Source organism: Eptesicus fuscus, chromosome 18 (assembly GCF_027574615.1).
Source record: "Eptesicus fuscus isolate TK198812 chromosome 18, DD_ASM_mEF_20220401, whole genome shotgun sequence".
In the NCBI taxonomy this organism is placed as follows: Eukaryota; Metazoa; Chordata; class Mammalia; order Chiroptera; family Vespertilionidae; genus Eptesicus; species Eptesicus fuscus.
In genome coordinates, this window is record NC_072490.1 from 10,463,509 (window position 1) to 10,487,027 (window position 23,519).

A 23,519-nucleotide genomic window follows, 5' to 3' on the forward strand; every position below is an offset into this window, starting at 1 on the left:
CCTCCCTGTGGGGACTGCACATTTCTATTAATGCAGGTTAATATTAAAGTAGCTTAATGCACCTTCTAGTTTGTATTTTTGCATCATCCTTCAAACAAGAATACCTAGAACTTTGATCATCTTAAGCTGGTAGTAGTTCTAGTCATTAACAAAGTGGACTTCCTTAAGAATTCATACCAGTTATAGTATGAATAGTACTCCTGGATAAGGAGTACTTTTTCTCAAGCTTTTCTAAAATTAAGAATCAATTAAATATTCTTTTGGTTATTGAAGGTACTAATAGATTATCAATTCAGCTTTCTCAATAGACTGTGTCATCAGAGCCTTTTATATATTTAGGACCTTTTTTAAAGGCACCTGAACTAACATAATATCTATCACCTGATATTATAAAGAATCAAATCAAAGCATGATCTATGAAAGCTTCAAGGCCTCTTTTGAATTCTTAGCAGATGTCCAGGGGGCTTTCAAATTGCTTTTGAGATTCTTTAACACTACCAGGTATATACTAGGTGAAAATCAATATAGGGAAACTTTAAAGTGTAATGAAATTAAATAAGAACTCTTATTTAATCTGACAGTTTATTTATAGTTGATTCACCAAGCATGAGGAGTGCTACTATCTAGAAGGCAAATGTGAGTCTTCAACCTTAGGACCTGCTGCATCAGGGCACAGAGGAAGAACGGCACACCCAGTGTCCGTAAGTGACCGGACTTAACATCTCTCAAAGACTTTGTACAGATCGGGCAGGTTAGCAAGCTGCAGGACATTCCCATCTTCTGTGAAATGCTTGGGAGGCAGGAGGTGTGAGCGGAAGGCTTTATAGACAACGTGTTCCACAGTCCACTTCCAGGGGTTTGGAGCGGAGCCAGGAGCTTCAATCTGGAAAAGACATTAGGTGCCATGTCTCCCCGTTTGCATCCCGGTACAGACTGGCTTCCTAGCTCACATGCACCGGACCAGCCAAGTCTTGTTTCTTTATAATGGGCTGTTACCTGATGCTCGTGAAGCATGTATATGCTAGCCTCTCAGATCTATAGGTCTGAACCTGAGAGAGGAGATGGGGGAAATGAAGCCAGACCCTCATGAGACTTTCTCCCTGGGAACCTCTGTTTCCATTCAGGGGGAATGTGTTACTGTGGCAGGATCTAACATAATGTCTGATCCTGACTATGCTGTTTGGGCAGCAATAGTAGAAAGTAAATTTCTAATTCACTAAATTTGGCGGTCTTAATGTAGCCCTGTTTTCCTAGAAGCTCCACAGAGAATGAAATTAAATATAATGGGGATTATTTTGCTCCATCCGCCCTCTCCTACTGAGCCATAACTCTTTCATGTAAAAGGAAATGTTTTTCTCATCCATCCTTCATTGAAATACATTTTTCCAATCCAAGGAGATATCAGCACAGTTTGGTAAGTGTGCTATCTTACTGCCTTCACTGCAATGAGATATTTATTCCCTTGGGGCTTTGGTAACAGGACTGAATTGCTACTCAACACCTATAGGCTTGGAACTCCTGAGCATGCCAACTTTCCCTTAGTTTCCTCCCTATGGAACTGGAGTGTGTGGCTTCACCTGAGGATGACTGTAAGTAATCACCAAGGATGGTCATGTACCATGTAAAGCTGCTGCCCTACCCTTGATTCTTAGACCATTTCAACCCCACTGCCCCCTCTCCGAAATAGTTGCTGACTGAAAAGCATTGTCACTTGACTGGAAAAAGTGACACAGAAACATGAGGTGCCTCGGCCATTTTTCTATTAAGCTGACCCTCCGTAAGAAGAGCTGGGGACCTGACCTCAGTACAGCCTTGCTTTCCTGGCAAAGCAGCGGTCAGATGTAGAGTAAGGCAAAAGCTAAAAGAGACTGGGGAGGCTGGTCCAGAATCTGCTAACAATGGGGGGCATGGACCCACTTGCCCTGGACAATCTAACTCAACCTCCCATCTCTCACTGTGTTGACTGTGATTTTATATTTCACAGTGAGATCACTCTGGAGGTACCTTCTAGGCCAGCAGAGAATAAAATTCACGGATAAAAGCTGACCGTTGTGCCCTTATGTGCAATGAAATCCTAGGAATTTAGAGATGAGCAACTTTCCTAAAGGTGGTATTTGGGCCCATCCCAGTCCTGGGCTGCCGGCAGCATCACCACAGTACCTGTTGGCCTGAGAGGGTCGACTCCTCGGATATATACTGCTTCCGGATGGAGTAAAACATAGCACACTCTTTACTGAGGCTTTCAAAACATTCCTTTTCTTCGTCCCAGTTCACCTGGTCCAAAGAGAATTCAATACCTCAACATCAATATGTGCTTTAAACACACTTCATTGTTAAGTGGAGATCACCAATGACTTTAAAATGAATGCGGCTTTTTAGACGTTAAAAGCTGTAAACTGGAACCGCTGAATACTGCTGGGGGCAGGCGAGGAGGAGAAGGGGGCCTTTAGCTATTTCACCTTTTTCATCTTCAGCATTCCGAATGCAGGCGGGCCCTGTGCCCTCTCCCCCAGCACACACTCACGTGCCCACCTACTTTAGAACTGGCTCAATCACTTGCCTCAGTGGCGAGTCGAAGAATGAAGATCGGCAGACCCTCTAACGGGGGCACATAGTTGTCGATCAGAAGGGGTAATCCAATCAGGTTCCCTTCCTGCTTGTGGGAAAAAAGGCCAGGACAGGGGGAAAAGAAATAATGCTATTACAGTGTAATTTAAACCAATTCCATTTCCCCAGAGCAGTGGTCAGCAAACTCATTAGTCAACAGAGCCAAATATCAACAGTACAACGATTGAAATTTCTTTTGAGAGCCAAATTTTTTAAACTTAAACTTCTTCTAACGCCATTTCTTCAAAATAGACTCGCCCAGGCCGTGGTATTTTGTGGAATAGCCACAGTCAAGGGGCCAAAGAGCCGCATGTGGGCGGTTTGCCAACCACTGCCCCAGGGCTTCCTTCAGGTCTTGTCCTCACATCTGTGATTCTGGTGACCATGTGCTTGACTGGGCTGGGCACGGGGGCCAGGAGATCTAAACACTTAAAAGAGAGCTTCTGGCCGAAACCGGTTTGGCTCAGTGGATAGAGCATCGGTCTGCGGACTGAAGGGTCCCAGGTTCGATTCCGGTCAAGGGCATGTGCATTGGTTGCGGGCACATCACCGGTAGGGGGTGTGCAGGAGGCAGCTGGTCAATGTTTCTCTCTCATTGATGTTTCTAGCTCTCTATCCCTTTCCCTTCCTCTCTGTAAAAAAATCAATAAAATATATTAAAAAAAAAAAAAGAGAGAGAGAGAGAGAGCTTCTGTCCTGACATGTAGCAGAACAACCTTTTCTTTGGATCAACCAAAGAACATATCAAGAAGCAGAGTCCCAAAGATCAAGGGGAAAGAGGAAGAAACGGAGAGCAGGTGGCTGGTTCACTGGCCTGCAGGGACTGGGACGCAGCCTCCCTCATGTCAGGGCCCTTCACCCTGGGAACAGGAATGGCCATGAATGAATGAAAAAACTTGTCTAACCCAGAAATGCAGATGCCGAGTCTCATCCTGATTTTGGACCAACTACAAAACTTGACTAGTCTGAAGAATACTACAGAGGCGTAAATATAGCCATCGCGTACCTCGTCAATTTCCAAAGAGAAGTAGTCTGCAAGCATCTCAGTCTTCCTTTTCAGGAACTCAACAATGTATTCGGCAAGTCCTTCTTTGGGACCATCTTCCTCTGTCCAGCCACTCTCGGGACTGTCTAAAGCGAGCATGGCGAGGTCAAAGAGCGGGGCTGGCTCCTAGGAAGGAGCAAGAACAGGAAGGAGCACGTCTGAGCACATCAAATGAAGCGCTAATTCCCACAAAACCATGATCACAACAGGAGGTGAGAACCCACAAATCTAACACACATTCCCAAGAAAACATTTACAATAAAACCTCTTCCTCCTCCTCCTCTATGGCCATTTCAACGGAGATGTGACACACAAACAGCCTCCTGAACAGGTGGGCAGGGTGAGGCGATGAGGAGGCACTTTCCTTCTGTGTAGCTTTAAGGACACCACTTCCGTATTTCTAGCAAATCACTAGGTAGATTGTTTCTTTCTACTGCCTTACCCATAACTGAAGCTATGGGGAGGGTGAATTAGTTAAATCGAATGACATTTCAGGTCAATCACTGGATTAGGAAGACTGAAATCTACCGTTAAAAATAAAATGCCTCAATTTTCCTCCATTTCTCCCTTTCTGATGTTACTGCAGTCATACATTTTCCTCTTACATGTTATAAACCCACAGTACACTGCTCTTATTTTTACATAACAATAGAGGACTCAATCAAAAGGACCTAACAATCCTAAATGTTTATACATTCAATAATAGCTTTAAAATATAAAGGATAAAACTAACAGAACTACAAAGAGAAACAGACAAATTCACAATTACAGTTAGAGGTTTCAATACCCCTTTCTCAATAAATGGCAGAACAAGTAGACAAAGCCACCATACAAAAGATTTGAGCATCACCATCAACTTGATGTACATGCCCTTTATAAGGAACATTCTACTCAATAATACAAATTCTTTTCAAATGTACATGGAACATTTACTAACATAGGCCATATATTGGGCCATAAAAGATCTCATTAAATAAAGATTATCTCATTAAATAAAGATCAGAACAAATGTCTATGAAGTAAAAATCAGAAAAATAGAGAAAAGTTAATGAAACCAAAAGTAAGTTATTTGAGATCAATAAAATTGAAAAAGAATAAAAAATATGAACAACTTCAAGCCAATAAAGTAAAAACTTAAATGGACAAGTTCCTTTGCTATATATAGCAAAAAACAATTGGAATTTCTTAAAAATGCCATTTACAATAGTATCAAAAGATGTGAAATACTAAGGGATAAATCTAACAAAAGATTTCCTCCCCAATAAAAATTCTAGAAGGCTTTTTTTTTTAGAGTATGTCACATGTAGAAAGAAGATATGAAACTACATAGATATGTAGTATGATTTTAAGTCTAAAATTAGGCAATGAAAATGTCCTGGAAGAAATGACTAAAATTGTCATTTGGGGTTGTGTTTAGGTCATAGGCTTTAGAGAATGTTTATTTCTATTTTTATCTCCAAATTTTCTTAAGTAGCTATATTAATTTATATAATAATAAACATTTGTTTAAGTTGGCTACCAAATTTCTATTCTTTGTATAAATCTGTATTATAATTGAAGATACACCTCCATATGAAAATTGTACAATACAAAAACTCTTCTAAGCATATTTAGAAAAATTTACCACATTACAAATAAGATATTAGGGTAAAGGTATTTTCAGAAATGACCAGTTGTTGAAATTTCAGGAATGAGAAGCAGGAAAAAAACTTACCGATAACCTCAGGACACCAAAATTGGCAAAGTCATATATAAGAATCTGGTAGAACAGTTCTTCACTGAAAATAAAAATGAAGTGACTTTAAGGAAAAGCTGAATCCATGCTTGAGAGCCAAGCAGTAGGGACAAAAGGAGAACTGGCCCTTGAAACCTGGCGGGGACACAGGTGGTTCTGCCTTGCTGGGGAACCTTTTTAACCACCTACCAAGGTCTCCTTTCCCTCCAGAGCGGGGATTCCCACGTGCGCTGCGGCCTGGGCTTTGGCCGGCCAGTTGCCCAGCGGCCCTCCACACACAGGTCCAGACACTAAGACCAAGTCTGGCTTCCATCACCCATGCCGTCCCCACCCGCCTGGGGCTGTCAAAGGTTTCTGACACCCCGGATTTGTATCTGAAATGAAAGAACCTGAACACAAGTGTGGTCTGGAGCCTTGGGAATCATGCACTTGGATCTGCTGGAAAAGGACAAACAAGGGGAGTAAAATTCCCAACAAATTAATAAGAGCCAGGCCTCTGGACAAGCCCAAAAAGCTGCTCCCAGCAAAGACAAGCTGAAGAGCGCTGCACCCGAGGGTTTCCACGCCCAGGAGGAATGAGTTCCGATATCGAGGCGGAATGTGGCCCACAGTGAGCTCTGGACTGGGCGGTTTCTAGGTTACGGGCATCAAACCTCATGTGGCAACTCCAAGCAACATATAGTGGCCGCCCCACGCACAGGGCCACGCAGCACTGAGATCACAGCAGGCGTGGTGGGAAAGGGCCCCACAGTGGACAAGTGATGCCGGGAGCAGAAGGTGGCAGCACCCTCCCATCTGTACCACCGATATGACAACATATTTAAACAGTTCTAGACTGAACAGGAGCTCATCCATCAAGGTCCCTGGAAACAATCCATACAGATGTTGCTGGCTATGCACTGAGCAAATGGCTCTGCTGGGATCATCCCCTCTGTGCTCAACCCCCTGGCTTGTTTGGCGGTTACTGCAGCCTTCGCCACGTTACCAACGCTGGAAGAATGGAGCCCTCCGGCCTGCTTTCGTTTACATCCTCCATCACAGCAGATGCCAGACTTCTCTTCCAGCACTGCCTTCAACACCTGGGCCTCAGCAGCCACCATCCAGAGTGCTACCGAACGCCAGGTTTCTCATGTCATTTCTTATACACAACCCCCTGCAAGTTCATTCCAATTTACAGATGAGAAGTCTGTGGCGAAGTTTTGGAAAGAAACGTGCCCACCGTCACATCAGTGGGAAATGGCTGAGCCTGGATTTGAAGCCACGTCTGTCTGACTTCAAAGCCTGGGCCTTTCCAACTATGCCACGCTGCTGCTCTCCCTGGCGTTTTGTGCCTGCGCCCCCAGGACCTTCCTCCTAGTCGCTCTGCTCTTTGCACTGCTCACTGACGTACCTCAGCTTGGTGGTGTTGAGAAGGTATAACTTGGTCTGGTGCTGTGCCAAGGCCCACTGCGCATTCACACAGCCCACGAAGGAGTGGTTGTGCAGCATCTCCTGCAGGGCTGGAAAACAAAGCACAGGTAAGTGGTGCCGTCCCACCACCAGCACCGTCCAAGCACCAAGCCCGAACTAGAGGCAGGTAAGTCAAGATGCCCGAACTGAACCTCTTGCTGAAAACAAACACAAACGAGGAATAAAACTAATAACAAATCTTTCAGAATGCAACGCGGAATTGCCAGCGGATTCAGGAATAATCAAAGATCACCATCTGAGACAGCAGGAAGCAGAGAAGTGACAAGAGCCCCGAGGCCACTTCATCCAAAGACACCAGAGGGTCCCCGTGAGTCGTGAGTCGTGAGCTCTCGCTTCTGCAGGCCCTGAGGTGTGGAGAAAGGACAGAAGCCTAACAGGAGAGCACTTCCCCAACACATGAGGCTGAGACCCAAAGGCTGCACCCGCGTGTGAAGGAAAAGAAGTACCAGCATGTCCCTTGTCCACTCCTGCCCCCTCAAAGGGCACTAAGGAAAGGTGCCCACTGCCTCAAGCCTTGGTGTTGGGAGTAAAGAAAAGATTACATCCCTGAGAATTTATAACCATAAGCTGGTCCTCACAAAGCAGGTTATGGGAACACCTTACGTGCAGGTTTAGTTTAAAGAGATTCCAGGGCTGACTGTTCTTCCAGGTCCCTGACAGAACCAAATGCAAATTTCCTGGGGAAATCCATCTCCAATCCAGGCTTCAAATAGTTCCTCACAGATAAAGTACCAGCAACTAGCAGTCAGGAGTTACAAAACTCAAAGAATTAGAATCCAGAAGAAATCACAGAATCCTGCCTGCAAAGGTTTCAGAGACTGGAAATATCAGTAAAGAAGATAAAATAAGTATGTTCAGTAAAGAGGTATTAGAATAGAAGAAGCAGGAGTATCAAAATGATCAAGGAGATTTCCAAAAGAAATAAAATTTCTAAAAATGAAAAATAATTGAAATTAAAAATCAAGACAGACTTAAGAACAGATTAGACAAAGTTGGCAAGGTAATTAACTAGAAAGCCAATTTAAAGAAATTATCTAGAATGCAGCACAGAGAAACAAAGAGGTAGAAAACAGAAGTGATGCAAGACACCAATTCTCAGCTCCACAAGGCCCAACAAAATCCACACCTGGCCCAGGGAGATGTTGAGAAAGATACTAAGTACACTCAGAGACAAAAGAGGGATTACCCAGAAAGTAATAAAATATAAGACTGATAGGTGAATTTTCAACAGCAACACTACTAGCCAAAAAATGATAGAATAACACCTTCAATGCACTAACAAAATAATTTATAATCTTGAATTTTAAACCAAGCAAAACACAACCTTTTCAAAAGAAGAATGAATTAGACAAAGCAAAACTCCGTTTGCCAAAGGCCCCACTGAAGGATGTGCTTAGGGCAGACTATAAAAGGTCAGAGAGAAAGAATTATGAGCAAATAGTATTTGCTAAATCCAAACACATTGACAATAACAATGTATTAGGGAACATCAGATGTTCACATGAATCTAACGCCATATACCAAAGATGAATTCCAGGTGGAATAAGATTTAGGTATAAGCATTTTAGGAGAGTATATATTTAATTATCTCAGAATTAGGAATAATTTCCTAAGATAAAAGAGCCAATCTGTAAAGCATAATTCATAAAAACTGTCTACATTAAATCTATGAATTTCTGTTCATAAAAGAAGTGTTCATAAGAAAATAATACCAGATGAGCCCTGAACGGGGGGGGGGGGGGGGGGGGAGGGCGTAGTATTTCCATGTATCTGATTACTACCCAGAATATATAAAGGACTCCTAAAATCAGAAAAGACCAAAAACCCAACAGAAAAATGGGTCAGAGACCAAACAGGCCTAACAGAAGAGGAAATATACTTACTCCACTTCCTCAGTAACTAAGGAAACGTAAATAAAAACCACCATCAGATACCAGATCAGACACTGGAGGAGAAGTGGAGCAAATGCAACTTCTTCACATTGTTGGTGGGACTGTACACTCATCCGACCCCTTTGGAAAACAACTGTCTTTTATGGCCCAGCAGTAACTCTCCTAAGCATATGCCCTGCAGCAGAGCTTCCCAGCCAGTGTGCCAAGTTCTGGGTCCTCTCAGGAGTGGAAAAGGGATGGGGTGTGAGAGGCAAAGGTGAGGCCATGTGAGTCCTCTAACGAATGAACAAGCATGCAGCATAGTCATGAAGTGGGATCCATTACACAGCCAAAGTAAACCAGAGCATACATAACAAGATGGACGAATTTTATGAACATATGTGTGTGTGTGTGTGTGTGTGTGTGTGTGTGTGTATCTCACTAAAATACAGTACAAGTGTTTATATAAAGTTTAAAACTTATAAAAGCAGTTTTTTAGGGCTACAAATATGGGTGATAAAACTAGAATAAAAAGAAAGAAAATAATAATAAAATTTAGGGTCATGGTTACTCCAAGGGAGAAGGACAAGGGATGGGACAGGGAAGAAAGACATAAGACCTTCAAAGGTGATGGCATGTTCTGTTTCTTTAAGCATGTGCAGATTTGTTTTCTTCTGTAGACCCTACCTATAGTTTATAAATATGATTTTGCATTTTATATATATACATATATATATGAAGGGGCTGGAGGAAGAGGGGCTGGAGCCCAAAGGGCAAGGGTGTGGAAACAGCAGTAAGCCTGTACATCACGTCTTTACCATGCTTTTTTTTAAAGCTCGGGCACCACAGCTGTTGTTATATAAGTTCTGCAACACTCCCTGCTCCCCCATTAAAAAAAAGAAAAAGCTTGTTTTCTTCATTTTTAGAATAAGTGTTCCCCTCTGTTCCCACTGGCAACTCAGCGTCTCTGCAGGATGTTCTGCGTGGGCAGAAAATGATTATTTTAAAAGCTGGAGAACATCAAATAGTCCTGACTGATGAGGCACTGAGGAGAGGACGTGTGCGGCATGAGGCAGCGGAGTTTCCACACATCTGGCACGGGGGCTCTGCCGGCCGCGGCTACTGCAGGGCCCGGCCAGCACCCAGGCCGCGGAGGCGGCGCCTGCCCCCGCCCGAGGCTTGCAGGCTGCTTTCCGCCAGGCACCAATCCACCAGGAAGACAGGCAGGCTCTGCTAACTGGGTGCCATGAGGCTATTTGGACCCCTCACAGCCTCTTCTCAGGACCTGAAGGGCCTCCGTTTATTCTTCCCCCAAAACGCCCCAGAGCACAGAAGCCTGTGGGCATGTCCCTGCCATCCTGCCAGCAGCCAAATGGGACAAAATCCTTCTACGCTTCCCAGCCAAACCACACACCTGAGTTCACAATGGAGGCCTTGGTCTCAGCATGCTTCCCAGAGCAAGTGAAGCCAAACCAGGGAAGGGGGCCGGTCCTCCAGCTCCTGAGGGCTGTGCAGGGCGGGAGCTCCACGCGCTGCACCAGCGGCAGCAGCCCCGGGACATCAGTCACCCCCTGAGCCCACCCAGCGGCCCTCAGCCTGGGCGCTGTGACAGTGTGTGTCCCTCTTCCTCACGCTGCCGCCAGTTCTCTCGTGAGCAGTCCCACAGCACTCATGGCAGGGCCCGCGGTTCATTCAGCTCCCTTCCTGCCTCAGGCCTTGGCATGGCACATTCTGTACCGAGAAGATACTTGACAGGTGTCTGCTGAGCTGATTTCATGAACCAGAGAAACTCACCCGGGGACAGACAATATGAGCATGTACATTTAGACCCAGGACTGTTCACCAAAGACCAAGAAAAGAAAAGAAAATTGTGGATAAAATGTTAAGCACGCTTTCACATTCAAATGAGAGCAAATAACCTAGGACACTCCTGGTCCTCATTAATTTACAGACTGAAATGATGGAACCAGCAATACATAAGTTCAGGCATTACTAACCGGAGATGGGCCCAAACCTGTGGAACATGTCACTGCATACGGGGCCAAAAACTGACCTCATCTGACGAATGTGCCACCGGAAATGGGTAAATCCACCAGACACCAGGGAGTCGTCTGACGGGGCGTTCAACTTGGACATCCTTTCAGAATAAAAACGGTCAGGCTTCACTGCCTGGCTGCTCCTCTCATTCACTTACTCCTTTGGCAAACGCCTACTGAGGCCACGTGCCCGCTCTCTGCCGGCACCAAGGATGAGGCAGTGAGCTCAACACACGTGACCCCTGCCCAGCCCCTACACCGCTGCAATAACCTCACCAACAAGTGCGACCGGAACGTCGTCATGGGAAATGGATCTGCGTGTCTCCTGGGCAGGCACGGCTCCTGGGGGGAGCAGCAGGCTGCTGGTCCAGGAAGGTGAGTGGCCGAGCTCACCAAATCCGAGCTTCCGAGAAACCCCTGTTCGGCATTCAACTCAAAGTCAGCCGGCTTTCCCGCATCAGACTATTCTGGACTTACATGAGATGATGGGTAGGAACACACAATCTTAGAGTATTCAGATTCCTCCTCTTAGCCTCAGCAATGGACTCCGAACCGCATCAAACCTGACGCACGTTATTTTTACACCGCACTGAAAACAGTTGGCACCTATTCAGAAATTTATTGAAATTGAACTTTACATAGCCTGCTTTGCACAAGAGAGACAAACCCTTAAAGAAAACTGCAAATTCCAGATCTGAGGGAGTCCATTAAAATCACCCGTGGGAAAACTGCTAAATACATCAGTACCAGCCCACCTTTCTGACGTAATTGAAAGTGGTTTTAAGGGCTCCCAGCTGGGAAGCCAATAACAGGGAAAGAGCAACCAGAGCGCATCTTCATGGAAACAAACACCAGGAGCCAAGTGGCAGCTACTTCCACCACCGGCAAGACCTTCGTCACAGGAAGCTCTTACAGTTCTGTCCCCGCAGTGGAGGCGCCTGGATTCCCCCCCCCCCCCCCCGCCCCCCAATGCAGACAAAGCCCGCGTGCTGAGAAAAGAGGCAGCAAGGAAGAAAGGCCAACGGAGGCCGCCTGACTTCTCTCAAACCTGAAAATGTCAGGGGCCATGAGTCAGGACAGCTGTTCCAGGAGGCTGTGGGTTAGTGGGAAAGGTACCCATTTCCTTCCGGTTGTCGTCGTTTAAGACACATTTTGTAGCAGTGTTGAAATTTATTCTAATCAAGAAATGTGTTGCAGACGGAAAATGGAAAAGCCATGCCAACTCGTGTAGACACGGGGCAGAGCAACGGTGTCCAAGTGGGGTCAGTGCTGCGAGGGACAAGTCGCTGTCACACCTTAACCCCTGGTCGGTTCACCGCTGGGAGGTGACTAGCCCCCTTTTATTTCCTAAAACCATGAAGTTAGTTTTGAAGTAAAGGGGCCCAGAATGGAGCTGTCCGCTCCGGCATTCTGGGAGGCTGTTTCTGAGGAAGATGACGGTTTATCACTTTGTCTCCAGGATATAAAAATATCTACCGATTCCTTACTCTGCAACAAGTGTTTTACTGACATTTTATCTCTAACCAATACAATTATCTTGGAGGGTAAAATTAATCTCTTTACAGATGAGGGAAACTGAGGCACAGAAGGTTAAGTCATGAGTCTCAGGTCACACAGAAGTGGGAGTGGCAGGAGGTGAACCCAGGACCCTCAGAGCCTGTCACTTTCAGCAACGGCACGCCAGTCCGCCCACGGGAGTGGAACTTTGCAGCTTTAAGTTAAGAAACAAACTGAAGCTTGTTTAAATGATGGCTCCTGTGGTTTACTGAGAATACCGATTAATTCCAATTAAAACCAGAGACTCCCAGCTGAGAACTGCCTTTGAGCTGCTGCTGCTGTGGGTGAGGAAAGGAGAGGTTTGCTCAGCAGGCTGCAGTGGCCATCTAACCTGGATATGTTCTGTATTCCCCAAAACCAGACGTCAGCAGCCCCGGCCCTCTGAGACCCCGACAGACACTTACGTACTCTCATGTCCCCGCTCGTTAATTTCTTCCCGGAGACTCAGAACACTGGTGAGGTTAATGATCCTTCTCCGGGGCGTGCAAGCTGCCGTCATTTCCTTCCGGGACTCATCTTCCATCATCTCCACGTCGGAGCCTTCCCGATGTCTCTTTCTGCAATGAGATAAGGAACTGGCAGATCACTACTATTCTTTCTAAATTAAAATAATACTAATAGATCAGCCCAGTTGGTGTCCTGCATCTTGGAGAAGGGGGCAGCTTCTCTGTGCTGGCTCTGCACACCTGGGAGGGATCCCGGCGGCAGGCCAGCAAGGCCAGCCTGTTCTCCGGCACGCTGCTTCTCTGCCAACCCTCAGGGCCCAGCCCGGGCCTGCACGCGCCAGGAATCTGGAGCCTAGCGTGGCCCTGCAGAGCCGCAGGTGAGCTGACCTTCCCAAGTCTCATTCTTTTTTTTTTTTTTTTTTAATATATTTTATTGAGTTTTCACAGAGAGGAAGAGAGAGGGATAGAGAGTTAGAAACATCGATAATAGAGAAACATCGATCAGCTGCCTCTTGCACAACCCCTACTGGGGATGTGCCCGCAACCAAGGTACATGCCCTTGAACGGAATCGAACCTGGGACCTTTCAGTCCGCAGGCCGACGCTCTATCCACTGAGCCAAACCGGTTTTGGCCCAAGTCTCATTCTTCAGCGCTCCGTTTACCTCCCCATCAGGCACTGTTATATACTACATTCAGCCACGAACAAGGCCGACAAGGGGTCTGCCGTGGGAGTCAAACGGCAATGGAACAGAAATCATTTTAAGTAGCAATAAATGCTACGAAGAAAATAAAACAAGGGAACATCATAGAATGGTGGGGAAGTGAGAGAGAGAACTTTAGATGAAATGGACAAGGAAGGCCTCTGGTAAGAGGCGACATCCGAGTTGAGATCTGACTGACAAGAAGCCAGTCTCCCTCGGCCGAGGGAACAGCGAGAGCGCAGGGGTGCGAAGCTCGGTGAGCTCAGGTCGGCACCAGAGCAGTGTGGCCAGACACCTCGCGGGAGAGGGAAGTGGTGGGCCGGAGGGAGGACAGGGGTTTTATCCCAAGTGCAACAGGAAGCCACTGCTTTTCAGCAGAGGACAATCCAATCTGACTTCTGGTTTTAAAAATTTCCTTTGCTGTGTGGTTAAACAGCTTGTGGTATTAGTTTCCCAAGCAATAAACAGAAATGTAATACTTCCCTGGCAGGGCTGTTAAGAGCACGAAATGAGATAATGTATGTAAAGTATCTGGCACATAGTGGGTGCTCAATAAAAGTTAGCATCCTTCATTATTCTCGGGGGGAAAACCCTTAGACATCGTCTCACTAGACTGACTCAGAAATGAGCAAACAGGAGTTAAATAACGTATCCAGTTCCAATGGCCGGTTAGTACCAGAGCTTTGTGGTCGGCCACCCAGTGGATGTGCGGCCTTGGGCAGATGACCCTGAGCTCCAGGTTCAGTACCTGAACACAAACAATGAATATCCACCTCACAGACTTCAGCGTGGTGTCTTTCAGGAAGCTGCAGACTGTCCTGCAAACGCTCAAAATGCAACGGCAGTCACTAGTCCTGGTCCTGCCTTCTTTCTCTCCCCGCGCTCACCACCAGCCTCGTGCTTCAGGGAGGTTCCTAGCCTGACCTGAGAAAGTGTGTTTCTTCTGAAAGGAGTGACAGCGGGTTTGAATGGGATGGAAGAGCATCCTCCAGGTATGCTAGGCTTCTCTCTAGCCACCGCTGCTGTTGAGGCCTTATCAAAAGTCATCACTAAAATTACGGGGGAAATCTGATTTTTTCCCTGATGTTTTTAACTAATGCTTGGGATCATGGATATTTAAGACAATTCAAAGGCCACTATCATGGGTGACTCTCAAGACCTGGTCAAAGGCAGACAGTGGACAAGGCCCCAGCACTGTCCCATCGGAGGCCGAGGGGAGAGAGGAGATACAAGTGGTTCATGAACAGCCCACGTTGGAGGCAGTTTTATTACAGAACAAAGGAGGCAAGTTGCACTTTTCCTAAAGGGCCATACCTTGGGTTGTCCGGGCTGGAGGAGGACCCTCTCTTCTCTGACGTTTCTGAAGTCCCCGTAGTTGGGATCCCCTCCGAGCTCTGACTCTTGGCAGCCACGTCGGCAGGGGCTGGGAGCTCCGGCATTTCCTCGTCTTGCTGCCTGGCCCTGGCGGTGCCTGAGCTGTCCTCCGGGACAATGGCCTGGGGCTGACTGACTTTGCTCGCAGGCTGCAGAAAGGCATCGAGCTTCTGCTCCCGGGAGTCAGTGCGGACCATCTGGTGGGCATACACTTTGTCGCCACTTCCAGAAGCAGACGAGGGCGTCACGCCTGTTGTGGATTTAACCACCTCCCCAGAGGGGCCAGCAAGACTGGGTAGTAACGTCTGTGACAAAAGAGAAGACAGTGGGAAGGTTCAGAATCCGAAGTCCAGAAGCCCAGGGCCCAGAGCGGAGCAGTGCTGGGGAAAAGCTCAAACCAGGTGTGGTTATCATAACAGAATTATTATTACAGAAGCAAATCGGACCTAACTTTGAAGTATAAAAATAAAGATACACAAATATAAAAGTCAAAAATTCACCCAATCTTTATAGTCTTAAAATTGGTTTAAAATGGAAATATCAGTGAAAAGTTCTAATATTTTTAGGTTTTTCCTGCTGCCATAAGAGGATTTTATTTTTTTATTGTGGTAAAATATACATAACACAAAATTTACCACTTAACTGTTGTTAAGTATATAGTTCTGTGGCATTAACCATTCACACTGTTGTGTGACCATCACCACCATTCATCTTCAGACTTTTTATCCTTCCAAACTGATCCCCTGTGCCCTTGACACTAAAATCCTCCCCTCTCCCCAGCTCCTGGCAACCACCATTCTGTTTACGTTTAAATATATATATTTCCTAGCTCTGTCCACTGGAAAGGCCCAAAGCAATGACCACCCAGTGGTAATGAGGACCCCCCGATCCAGATTACAGCCTCTAAATACCATTCCCTTCTAAAATAAATCAGAGCTCCTTGGAGAAACGGACTGGGAAAGTACAAAGAGAACCTAGAATATCTTGTCATGCCAGGAACAAATAAACTATCAAAGACGAATGAAACTGGGTCAAAAGGATAAGAACACCAGCTTGAAGGGGCTTCCCTTGGTCTCAGATGAAATAACTTGAACATCAAAGAGAGAAATGAGCCCTGGCCTGCATGGCTCAGTGATTAGAGCATCAGCCCACACACGGAAGGGTTGTGGTTTGAGTCCTGGTCAAGGGCATGTATCTGTGTTGCAGGCTTGATCCCCGGCCTCGGTTGAGGCATGTGCAGGAGGCAACCAATCGATGTGTCTCTCTCACATCAATGTCTCTCCCTCCCCCTACTCCCTCCCTTTCACTCTAAAAAAAATCAATGGGAAAAATATCCTTGGATGAGTTTTAACAAAAACAGAGAGAGAGAAATGACCATAATTGATTAACAGGAAGAGATAAAAAGGGAGCCCTGACCAGTTTGGCTCAGTGGCTTGAGTGTCAGCCTGTGGACTGAAGGGTCCCAGGTTCGATTCCGGTCAAGGGCATGTGTGTTGGTTGCAGGCACATCCCCAGTAGGGGGTTTGCAGGAGGCAGCTGATGGATGTTTCTCTCTCATGGATGTTTCTGGCTCTCTGTCCCTCCCCCTTCCTCTCTGTAAAAAATCAATAAAATATATATATATATATTTTTAAAAAGAGACAAAAAGGGAGAAAAAAGTCATTAAATGTCATATTGGAGATTACTAGAACACCAACTTATTCCTTTGCAAAATGATAATTAAAGGGATAGAATTCAGATTTATCCTTACTTCCTAGTATGAACTGTATTTCAGGATAACCAAACAGCTCTAACAAATGAGGGAAAGTTCTTCTAAACAGAATAATTCTAATGAATTAACAGAAAAAAATTATAAAATCAGAAAATCATAATCTGCAATCCGAATTAAATAACTGATTCAGGTTACAGCCACCCATGATGGTGAAACCATTAGGGAGGCACTTTACAATGAAGGAATCAGACTATCACCAGCCGATCACCGGAATGACAGAACAAGTCAGTGTGCACCTCCTGCTGGGATGCGATAGGAAGTGCATGGCCTCTTCTACCAAGAATTCTTGCAAAACAAGTTGTTTACTCTGAATAAAATCATGCCTCTAGAGTTTCCGTTTCATGGGCAATATGGAGGATCAGGACACGTTAGTGACTCTAAGCAGCAGCCAGTCCCACACGGGCACTGTTCCACAGGAAACCAGAGAAACAGGTGGCCGCAGCTCGCCTGGGTGAAGTAGGTCCTGGAGGAGTTGGAGCCCAGGAGCTTGCTCTCCACGTGCTGCTGCACCCGCTCCAGGATGCTGTCCTCGTGCAGGAAGTGGACCTCGTGCTTCGTGGGGTGCACGTTGACATCCACATTCTGCGGGCTGATTTCTAGACTGGCAGAGAGAGAGACCAATTACCCCAGATGGTGCAGGACTGGGGGCGGGGGAGTTCACACGTCGTATATGTGGTGGCCAAGACGTCTTGAGGCCAAATGACAAAATGGTCAAAACTTCAGGGTCAAGTCTGAGTGACCTGGGCTCAAGGCTGACTCCACTACGAGAAGCTGTGTAGCTTGGGGCAGGTTACGTCGTCTTTCTTTACCTCAGCTTCCTCATTTGTAAAGTGGAGATTAATTGCATATAAAGCACTTTACATGCAACTGGCACATTTACTATATGTCAGCTGTTACTATCATTCCAGAACTAGTGGACTTTTTTATTATGTGACCTGGGGCAAGTCACTTAACTTCTCTGGGTGGGTTTTCTCATCTGTAAACAGGAGCCTGTCCCCTACTTTTGGTTGGTATTACGTGAAGATCAAAACAAGTATTTATGTGAGAAAACTTTCTATCACTAAAATGTAATACAAAAGTCAGTTTAGCCCTGGTCGGTGCACTGAAGAGTCGCCCATTCGATTCCCGGTCAGGGCAATTCCAGGTTGCGGGTTCAATCCCTAGTTGGGGTACATACAGAAGGCAACTGATCGATGTTTCTCTCGCACATCAATGTTTCTCTCTCTCTCTCTCTCTCTCTTTCTCTCCTTCTCTCTAAAAAAAAAAAAAAAAAAAAGAAATCAGCTGAGAGGATGTGCAAGCTATCACCTTATGTCTCAGCTCCAAATCCATCTTTCATTGCTTGCTCTGTGATAATGAAGCTTTGCAATGTGAACCTTTGTCAGTAGGGGGCCCTGGAGGGCCCCAGGAGGCAGAAGGGGTTTCCCTGCCAGGTTAGGGGCAACTTCTGCCTGGCTCAGGAGGTCAGCTCACATCTGTTTTAGCAGCACAGCGCCTGGCACACGGGCGGCTCTCAGTGAGGTTCTGCTGCGGGAGTGAACAGATGAAAGAAAACGGCGCCCTGCACTGTGAGAAGGGACGGAACGCCCTGTGCTGGTGGGGCCTGGGGTTCACGCCCAGGGGCTGCTGGCAAGCCGTCCCTCTCAGAGAGGACAGCGTGGTGGAATTCTGTTTCTTGTGCCTGGTGGGCGGGCAGTCCGGTGCTACGTTACCTGAGGTACAGGAACGGGTGTGTGTTTTTGGGTAAATACGCTGCATACACCGTTTCAATGGCTTTTTTTAAGGAAGTTGACTCTACCAGACGATCTAAAAAAGAAAAGGGAAGGAAGCAGCTCACAACCGTCCTGACGGGTGAGGTGACGGGTGAACAGTCACATCGCCATGAAATCACCTCGGGAAGACCACTTCTGGGGTGACTCCCACATCAGACTCCCAGAAGGAAGAGCCCCCTTTCCCTGTGGCTCCTCCCCCACATCTCACAATGGGCCTGGGCGTCTCTCCTCTCACCGAGTAGCAGTCAATCCTGCCTGCCCACTTCCCTCCCCCTCGGTCAGCCACACGGACTGCCTTTGCCCTTGCTGGGCAGTGGGCAGTCTGACGTCAGCCCTCAGACTCCTCATCCTGCCAATACACACTGGCCACCAGTCACGTGTGACACGTGCTGGGAGACAGTGAGCTGGTAAAAAAAGTCCCCCTCTTCACCCTCCCCCGCAGCACTACTAGAGAGCTGTGTGTGCAAGTGGTCAATTTAATTCCAATCAAAAGCGTGGCCTGATTTTATCAGGGAAGAAATTATACTCTGGGTGCTCACAACATCTCCCTCAATAACCTCACTGTGCTGTATCTCACGTGTCCGGCCCACACAGGCTGGAGCAGGTGTGGGCACTGACAGAGGGACAGCTGGCGGCCCTCTGTGGAGCCTTCTGAACTTGAGACATGCCACAGGACTGTTCTCTGTCCCTGCCAACTGAGCGAGCCTAGCGTGTGAGACAACCGAGTAAGGGCCTGACCCCTCTCTGCTTTCGGGAACTTGGCCGCAAGACCAGATTAGCTCATGTTACGCAGAGCCTGTGTGGTAAACAGCCCACCAGAGGCATGGACGTGACCTACTCAGATGGCACTCACAGGGACCTTTGCTTGTCTGTTCGGTAGCTAACACATACGTTACAAAGCGGTTACTCTTCGTGGTCAGGAAACAACAAATGAAAACATTTTCTGAGCCTTGGTGGAAGCAAGCTTGTTAGAAGTCCTTCTAGCTTACGCCCCTCCCAACGAAGCTGGAAAAGACCCTGCCAATACAAATCAGCTGAACAGACCGTGGCTATAAAACATGGCTCTCTCCTTACTGTTTCTATATTGTTTTGAACAACTGCTGTCCAATATGTATTACTGGGGACATTCATCGCTGGTTATCACTATAAATGGAAGGGGGTGTTATACCATTCCCAGTAGCAAGCACACAAAACAAAAATTACAACATAATTATGAATTGCTTCAAACGCTAAAGGTAAAGGACCTATGGGATAAAAATGGGAAGAACTGAACAAATGGAAAGATGCATCTTGTTTCTGGATGGAAAAAGAAAAACGGGATGAGACTGTGTTTGGGATTACTTGCTATTGCCCCGTCTCTCAAACCCATGTAGCATGCAATTAAGTGAAAAGAGGCAGAATGCACACTGATATTGGCTTCATAGGCAGCAATCATGTAAACACTACGTCAGCAGAGAGATAAAGAGGGAAAGGAATCTGAGAAACTCCAAATTCCCTGAGTTAATTTTCTCTCTGATTTTTAGTTCTGTGCTTTATATTATAAAGAATTCTCACTCTTTAACAAGAAAGATCTCCAGGGGCTTAGCACTCAATTTCTTTACTAACACTGCCTACCCCTCTGCCCTGCTGAGCAATTTCAAGCAGTGGCCCTCCATCTAAGGAGAGAACACGGAGCTGCCTAGGGCCTGCTCAGAAAGGCTCCAATGCCAGCAGGTGACAAAGGTGCGCTGGCTCGCAGGGCCTGCCACGCCCTCTCCTGGGCACATCTCAGAGGGCTGAGCAGACTCAGACCAGAAATTAATTACCAACACTTCCTAACCAAACCCCATTTCAGCACGAGGTGTGCCTGTGTGTAATCTGACCCGGGAACAGGAGTTTTTCCATGGTCCGTAAAACCCCTGTGGACTGGCCTCCCTACTTCTTCTTTTGCACTCACGGTTGATGAAGAGTAAGAAGATGCACTTCTTCACCGAGTAGTTGGCATTGGATATGTAGCCTTTCATTTTGAAGGCGAGGGTTTTATCCTCACACCCAACTTCTATCAATTCTCTGGTGGGAAAAGAGAAATGGTGAGGCTTTTGAAAACATCAGGAAGTTCCAACATTATAAAGAATGCGAAGTGGAAAAGTCAGGGCTCCTTCCCATAAACAAACTCCCAAATGAGGACCCTGACTTGGCTCGTTGAGGTTCTCTGGGCCCACCCCAGTCCACCTGTCCGTGTTCTCAAGCACTTCCGCTGTCTGCAAGCATTGCTCCACTGCTGGGCCAGGGGACATGTGCTGAAACTTTTATTTATCTTAGTAACTACATCCCAAAGATGAGATTCTTAAAGAGCCGGTCTCTGCTGAATCCCTTACTGTACTGACTCACACGGGGCTCCCGTGTGGTGTCCTCACACAAGCCACACTCAGTTTTGGCCCGGGGTGGGGATGGGGAGGGGGTGGGATGTCTTCCTAAGTGGGTCCCTCTGCCTGGAAAGCTGCTGTCAGCTAGTCAGCTCCTCCTTGCATCTCCGGGATTACTTCCTCAGAGAGCCTTCTCTGACCACCTCCCTCCATGCCCCCAAGAGTGTCTCCCACTGCACCTTACAGCCTTTGCGGCATCTAGCACCACCTCTAGTGAATGGCATAATTATCTCGTGTGTCTTTCCAATCACACTAGGAGTCCTCTGAGGGTAGGTATCATTTCTGCTTTCTTCCCTCCTATGTGTCTCTAGCATATAGCGCAGCACCCAGCCAATGGCAGACACGCACTGAGCATGACAGGCTACAGTGGAAGCTCCCCACGCAGGGCAGGACGTGTGCTCGGGTCTGAGCACAGGGTAGAGCTGGCAGTGTTTCCCACACACAGCGAACCCACAAACCCTTTCTTCCCAAAACGGCTCTAGAGCTGGTGTCCTGGAGACACGCTTTGGGAACCGCTGCTCTGTGAGAGTTCATCTCTTACGGTCCCAGGGATGTCCCAACAACTAACACTGAGGCTTACCGTTGGTCAAGAAACTCTAAAAAGTTTCACTAGAGTACACTCTCACTTAAAAGCACACTACATGTATTTTTAGCTCTGGGAGCACAATTTTAAAACAATTAATTCATTAACACATAATTAGTAAGAAAAAGGTAATTAAAAGCAAACTGACTGTTCCCTAGTTAGAAATTTGGTTTTGCTCCAAGAATGAGTAATTTGTCCTTCAAAGTAGAAAATGGGGTTCCGTGACTACTGCTGCTGCTTTTAAGATTGTTTGAAAAAGGAAGTCAGAGGCTGTCTCCTTCATCTGGGTATCCCTAGCACCGGAGGCACGCTTGGCATAGAGAGAGAAGGATGTTGGGATTTTTCCGCTCAGATTACGACACTGGCATTTGGGGCTTTGTACAGTCCTGGGATGTTGGCTGGGAATGTGTGACGGACACGGTGGTTTTGGTGGTGGTGGAAACGGTGGCCGAGGGGATGGCTATGAGGACTCTGTAATGCAAGCAATTTCCCTCCGAGGCTTTCCTTGACAGTGAAGATGTGGTGACACTGACAGACGCGCTTGCCACCAGACAGGGAGTGTTCAAGGGCAGGGAATAATATTTTACTCGTCTTTACACCTTCAACTCCTGGCACAAAGCCTGGGAGATGGAGGCAATGAATCAATGTTGAGTGATAATTAATCCTAAAGGGATGATAATGGAAATACAAGGAAAAGAGGGAGCTTTGGAGGATAAGAGAATCCTACTACACGCTATTTTGAAGACAGAGACTTAGGAAGAACACACTCTTTTACAGCCAGGCCATCGAAGAGACAACAGCTCCCAGGAGTGTTGGTTACATGAAATAACGACTCTGTTAACAATTTGAAGCCTGAACATTTGATTCAATGTATTTGATTAAAGCAAACTCTTAAGGCAGGTGCTATCTTATCCACAATGATGTGATGAAATGCCGAGGATGTTTTCACAATGTAAGTTCTCAACATACCGGCTAACAGCATTTCCAAAGACGGAGCGGATGTTGTCCACGGTGGTGGCATTGGGCAGTGTCCTCACGTCGGCCACGGTCTCACCTTGCTGGGAAACAGAAGATACAGCGACTTACTGTCACCCAGCTGTGATGGCAACAGTGTAACCCACCTCCACAGGCAAACACCATAAAAAGCCATTTTCCCTTTCTAATACTTAACCATCCCCTATGAAACAAGAACTTACTTTCTTAACTGAGAAACTGATGCCTGAGTTGTGTATTGCATACCTGGCAAGGACAAAAACAAAACGAAACAGTAAGCAGAGTGGCCAAACGCACCCTGCAGGTCAGAGCCCCCTTTCAGTTACGTGCATCGGTGGAGTCAGTGATGTAAACACAGACAGACACAAACGGAAACATCCTCACGTGCCCTCTGTTAGCCACAGGAAAATAAGCCGGCAGGCACCTCCCCAGCTAGCAGTGCTAAATGTGGCTGACCCAGCAGAAGACAGGGTTCCGCTCTGCATTGCTGGGCTGCTGACCAGATCCAGGGCTATCTCGGCACAATTTCCTCCTCGCCTGGTTTTATTCTCACAAACTCTAAAGGTCTGGGTTGCCTCAAGGATAGGCTGAGACCTCAGCTTTAACAGCCCTCTTTTATTCTCGCTCAGAGCCCCCCATTACACGGCTCCCACCCGCATCTTCCCCAAACTGAGGTCCTATGCCAGCCTCTCCTCCCAGCCATTAGTCACCACCCCTCCCCCACATGCCCCACGAAGGGCTGTGCCTAATAAAATGCACTAATTCAATAACAACTAATAATTAACTCTACCACACCTCGGACCCTAACCGCCCACTAGAGCGCTTTTACTTCCAGGAGATAATGAATAGTCTGACACTGATTTATACAATTCTGGGGAACAGAAAAGAAACTGGATGTCTGGGTCCGTTCCACTTTATTAGGGGCAAATGTTTTATTCATTTTTGATTTTTCAGAAAAACTGCAAAGCAGTTAATGTGTCTGTTATAATCGCAGGAAATACAGGCCTAGAGAGGCCATGCTGGAGCCACTGTGCCAGCAGATGAAGTCTATCGTGACGTTGTTCCTCTTGCCTGGAATCCCTTCACCTTCTGTTAACAGTCCCTAGTCTCCCCGTGGGAAACTACCTCTTCCCCAGCCTTAGACTGCCAATC

The 23,519-nt window shown here is 46.7% G+C and overlaps 1 protein-coding gene across 1 annotated transcript in view; it reads right to left on the bottom strand.

The window, feature by feature from the left end:
• Positions 1 to 552: 552 nt before the first annotated feature.
• Positions 553 to 23,519, bottom strand: part of MLH1 (mutL homolog 1) — a 32,529-nt gene continuing 9,562 nt past the window's right edge. The window contains exons 7-19 of the mRNA XM_008154103.3: positions 22,571 to 22,613; positions 22,344 to 22,432; positions 20,323 to 20,435; positions 18,327 to 18,420; positions 17,062 to 17,215; positions 14,784 to 15,148; positions 12,730 to 12,878; positions 6,778 to 6,886; positions 5,367 to 5,430; positions 3,614 to 3,778; positions 2,561 to 2,653; positions 2,161 to 2,274; positions 553 to 883 (exon numbers count right to left, since the gene is read on the bottom strand). Of these exons, the coding sequence (XP_008152325.2) occupies positions 716 to 883; positions 2,161 to 2,274; positions 2,561 to 2,653; positions 3,614 to 3,778; positions 5,367 to 5,430; positions 6,778 to 6,886; positions 12,730 to 12,878; positions 14,784 to 15,148; positions 17,062 to 17,215; positions 18,327 to 18,420; positions 20,323 to 20,435; positions 22,344 to 22,432; positions 22,571 to 22,613 (1,720 nt within the window). The 3' untranslated portion in view covers positions 553 to 715. The remainder of the gene's footprint in view (positions 884 to 2,160; positions 2,275 to 2,560; positions 2,654 to 3,613; positions 3,779 to 5,366; positions 5,431 to 6,777; positions 6,887 to 12,729; positions 12,879 to 14,783; positions 15,149 to 17,061; positions 17,216 to 18,326; positions 18,421 to 20,322; positions 20,436 to 22,343; positions 22,433 to 22,570; positions 22,614 to 23,519) is intronic.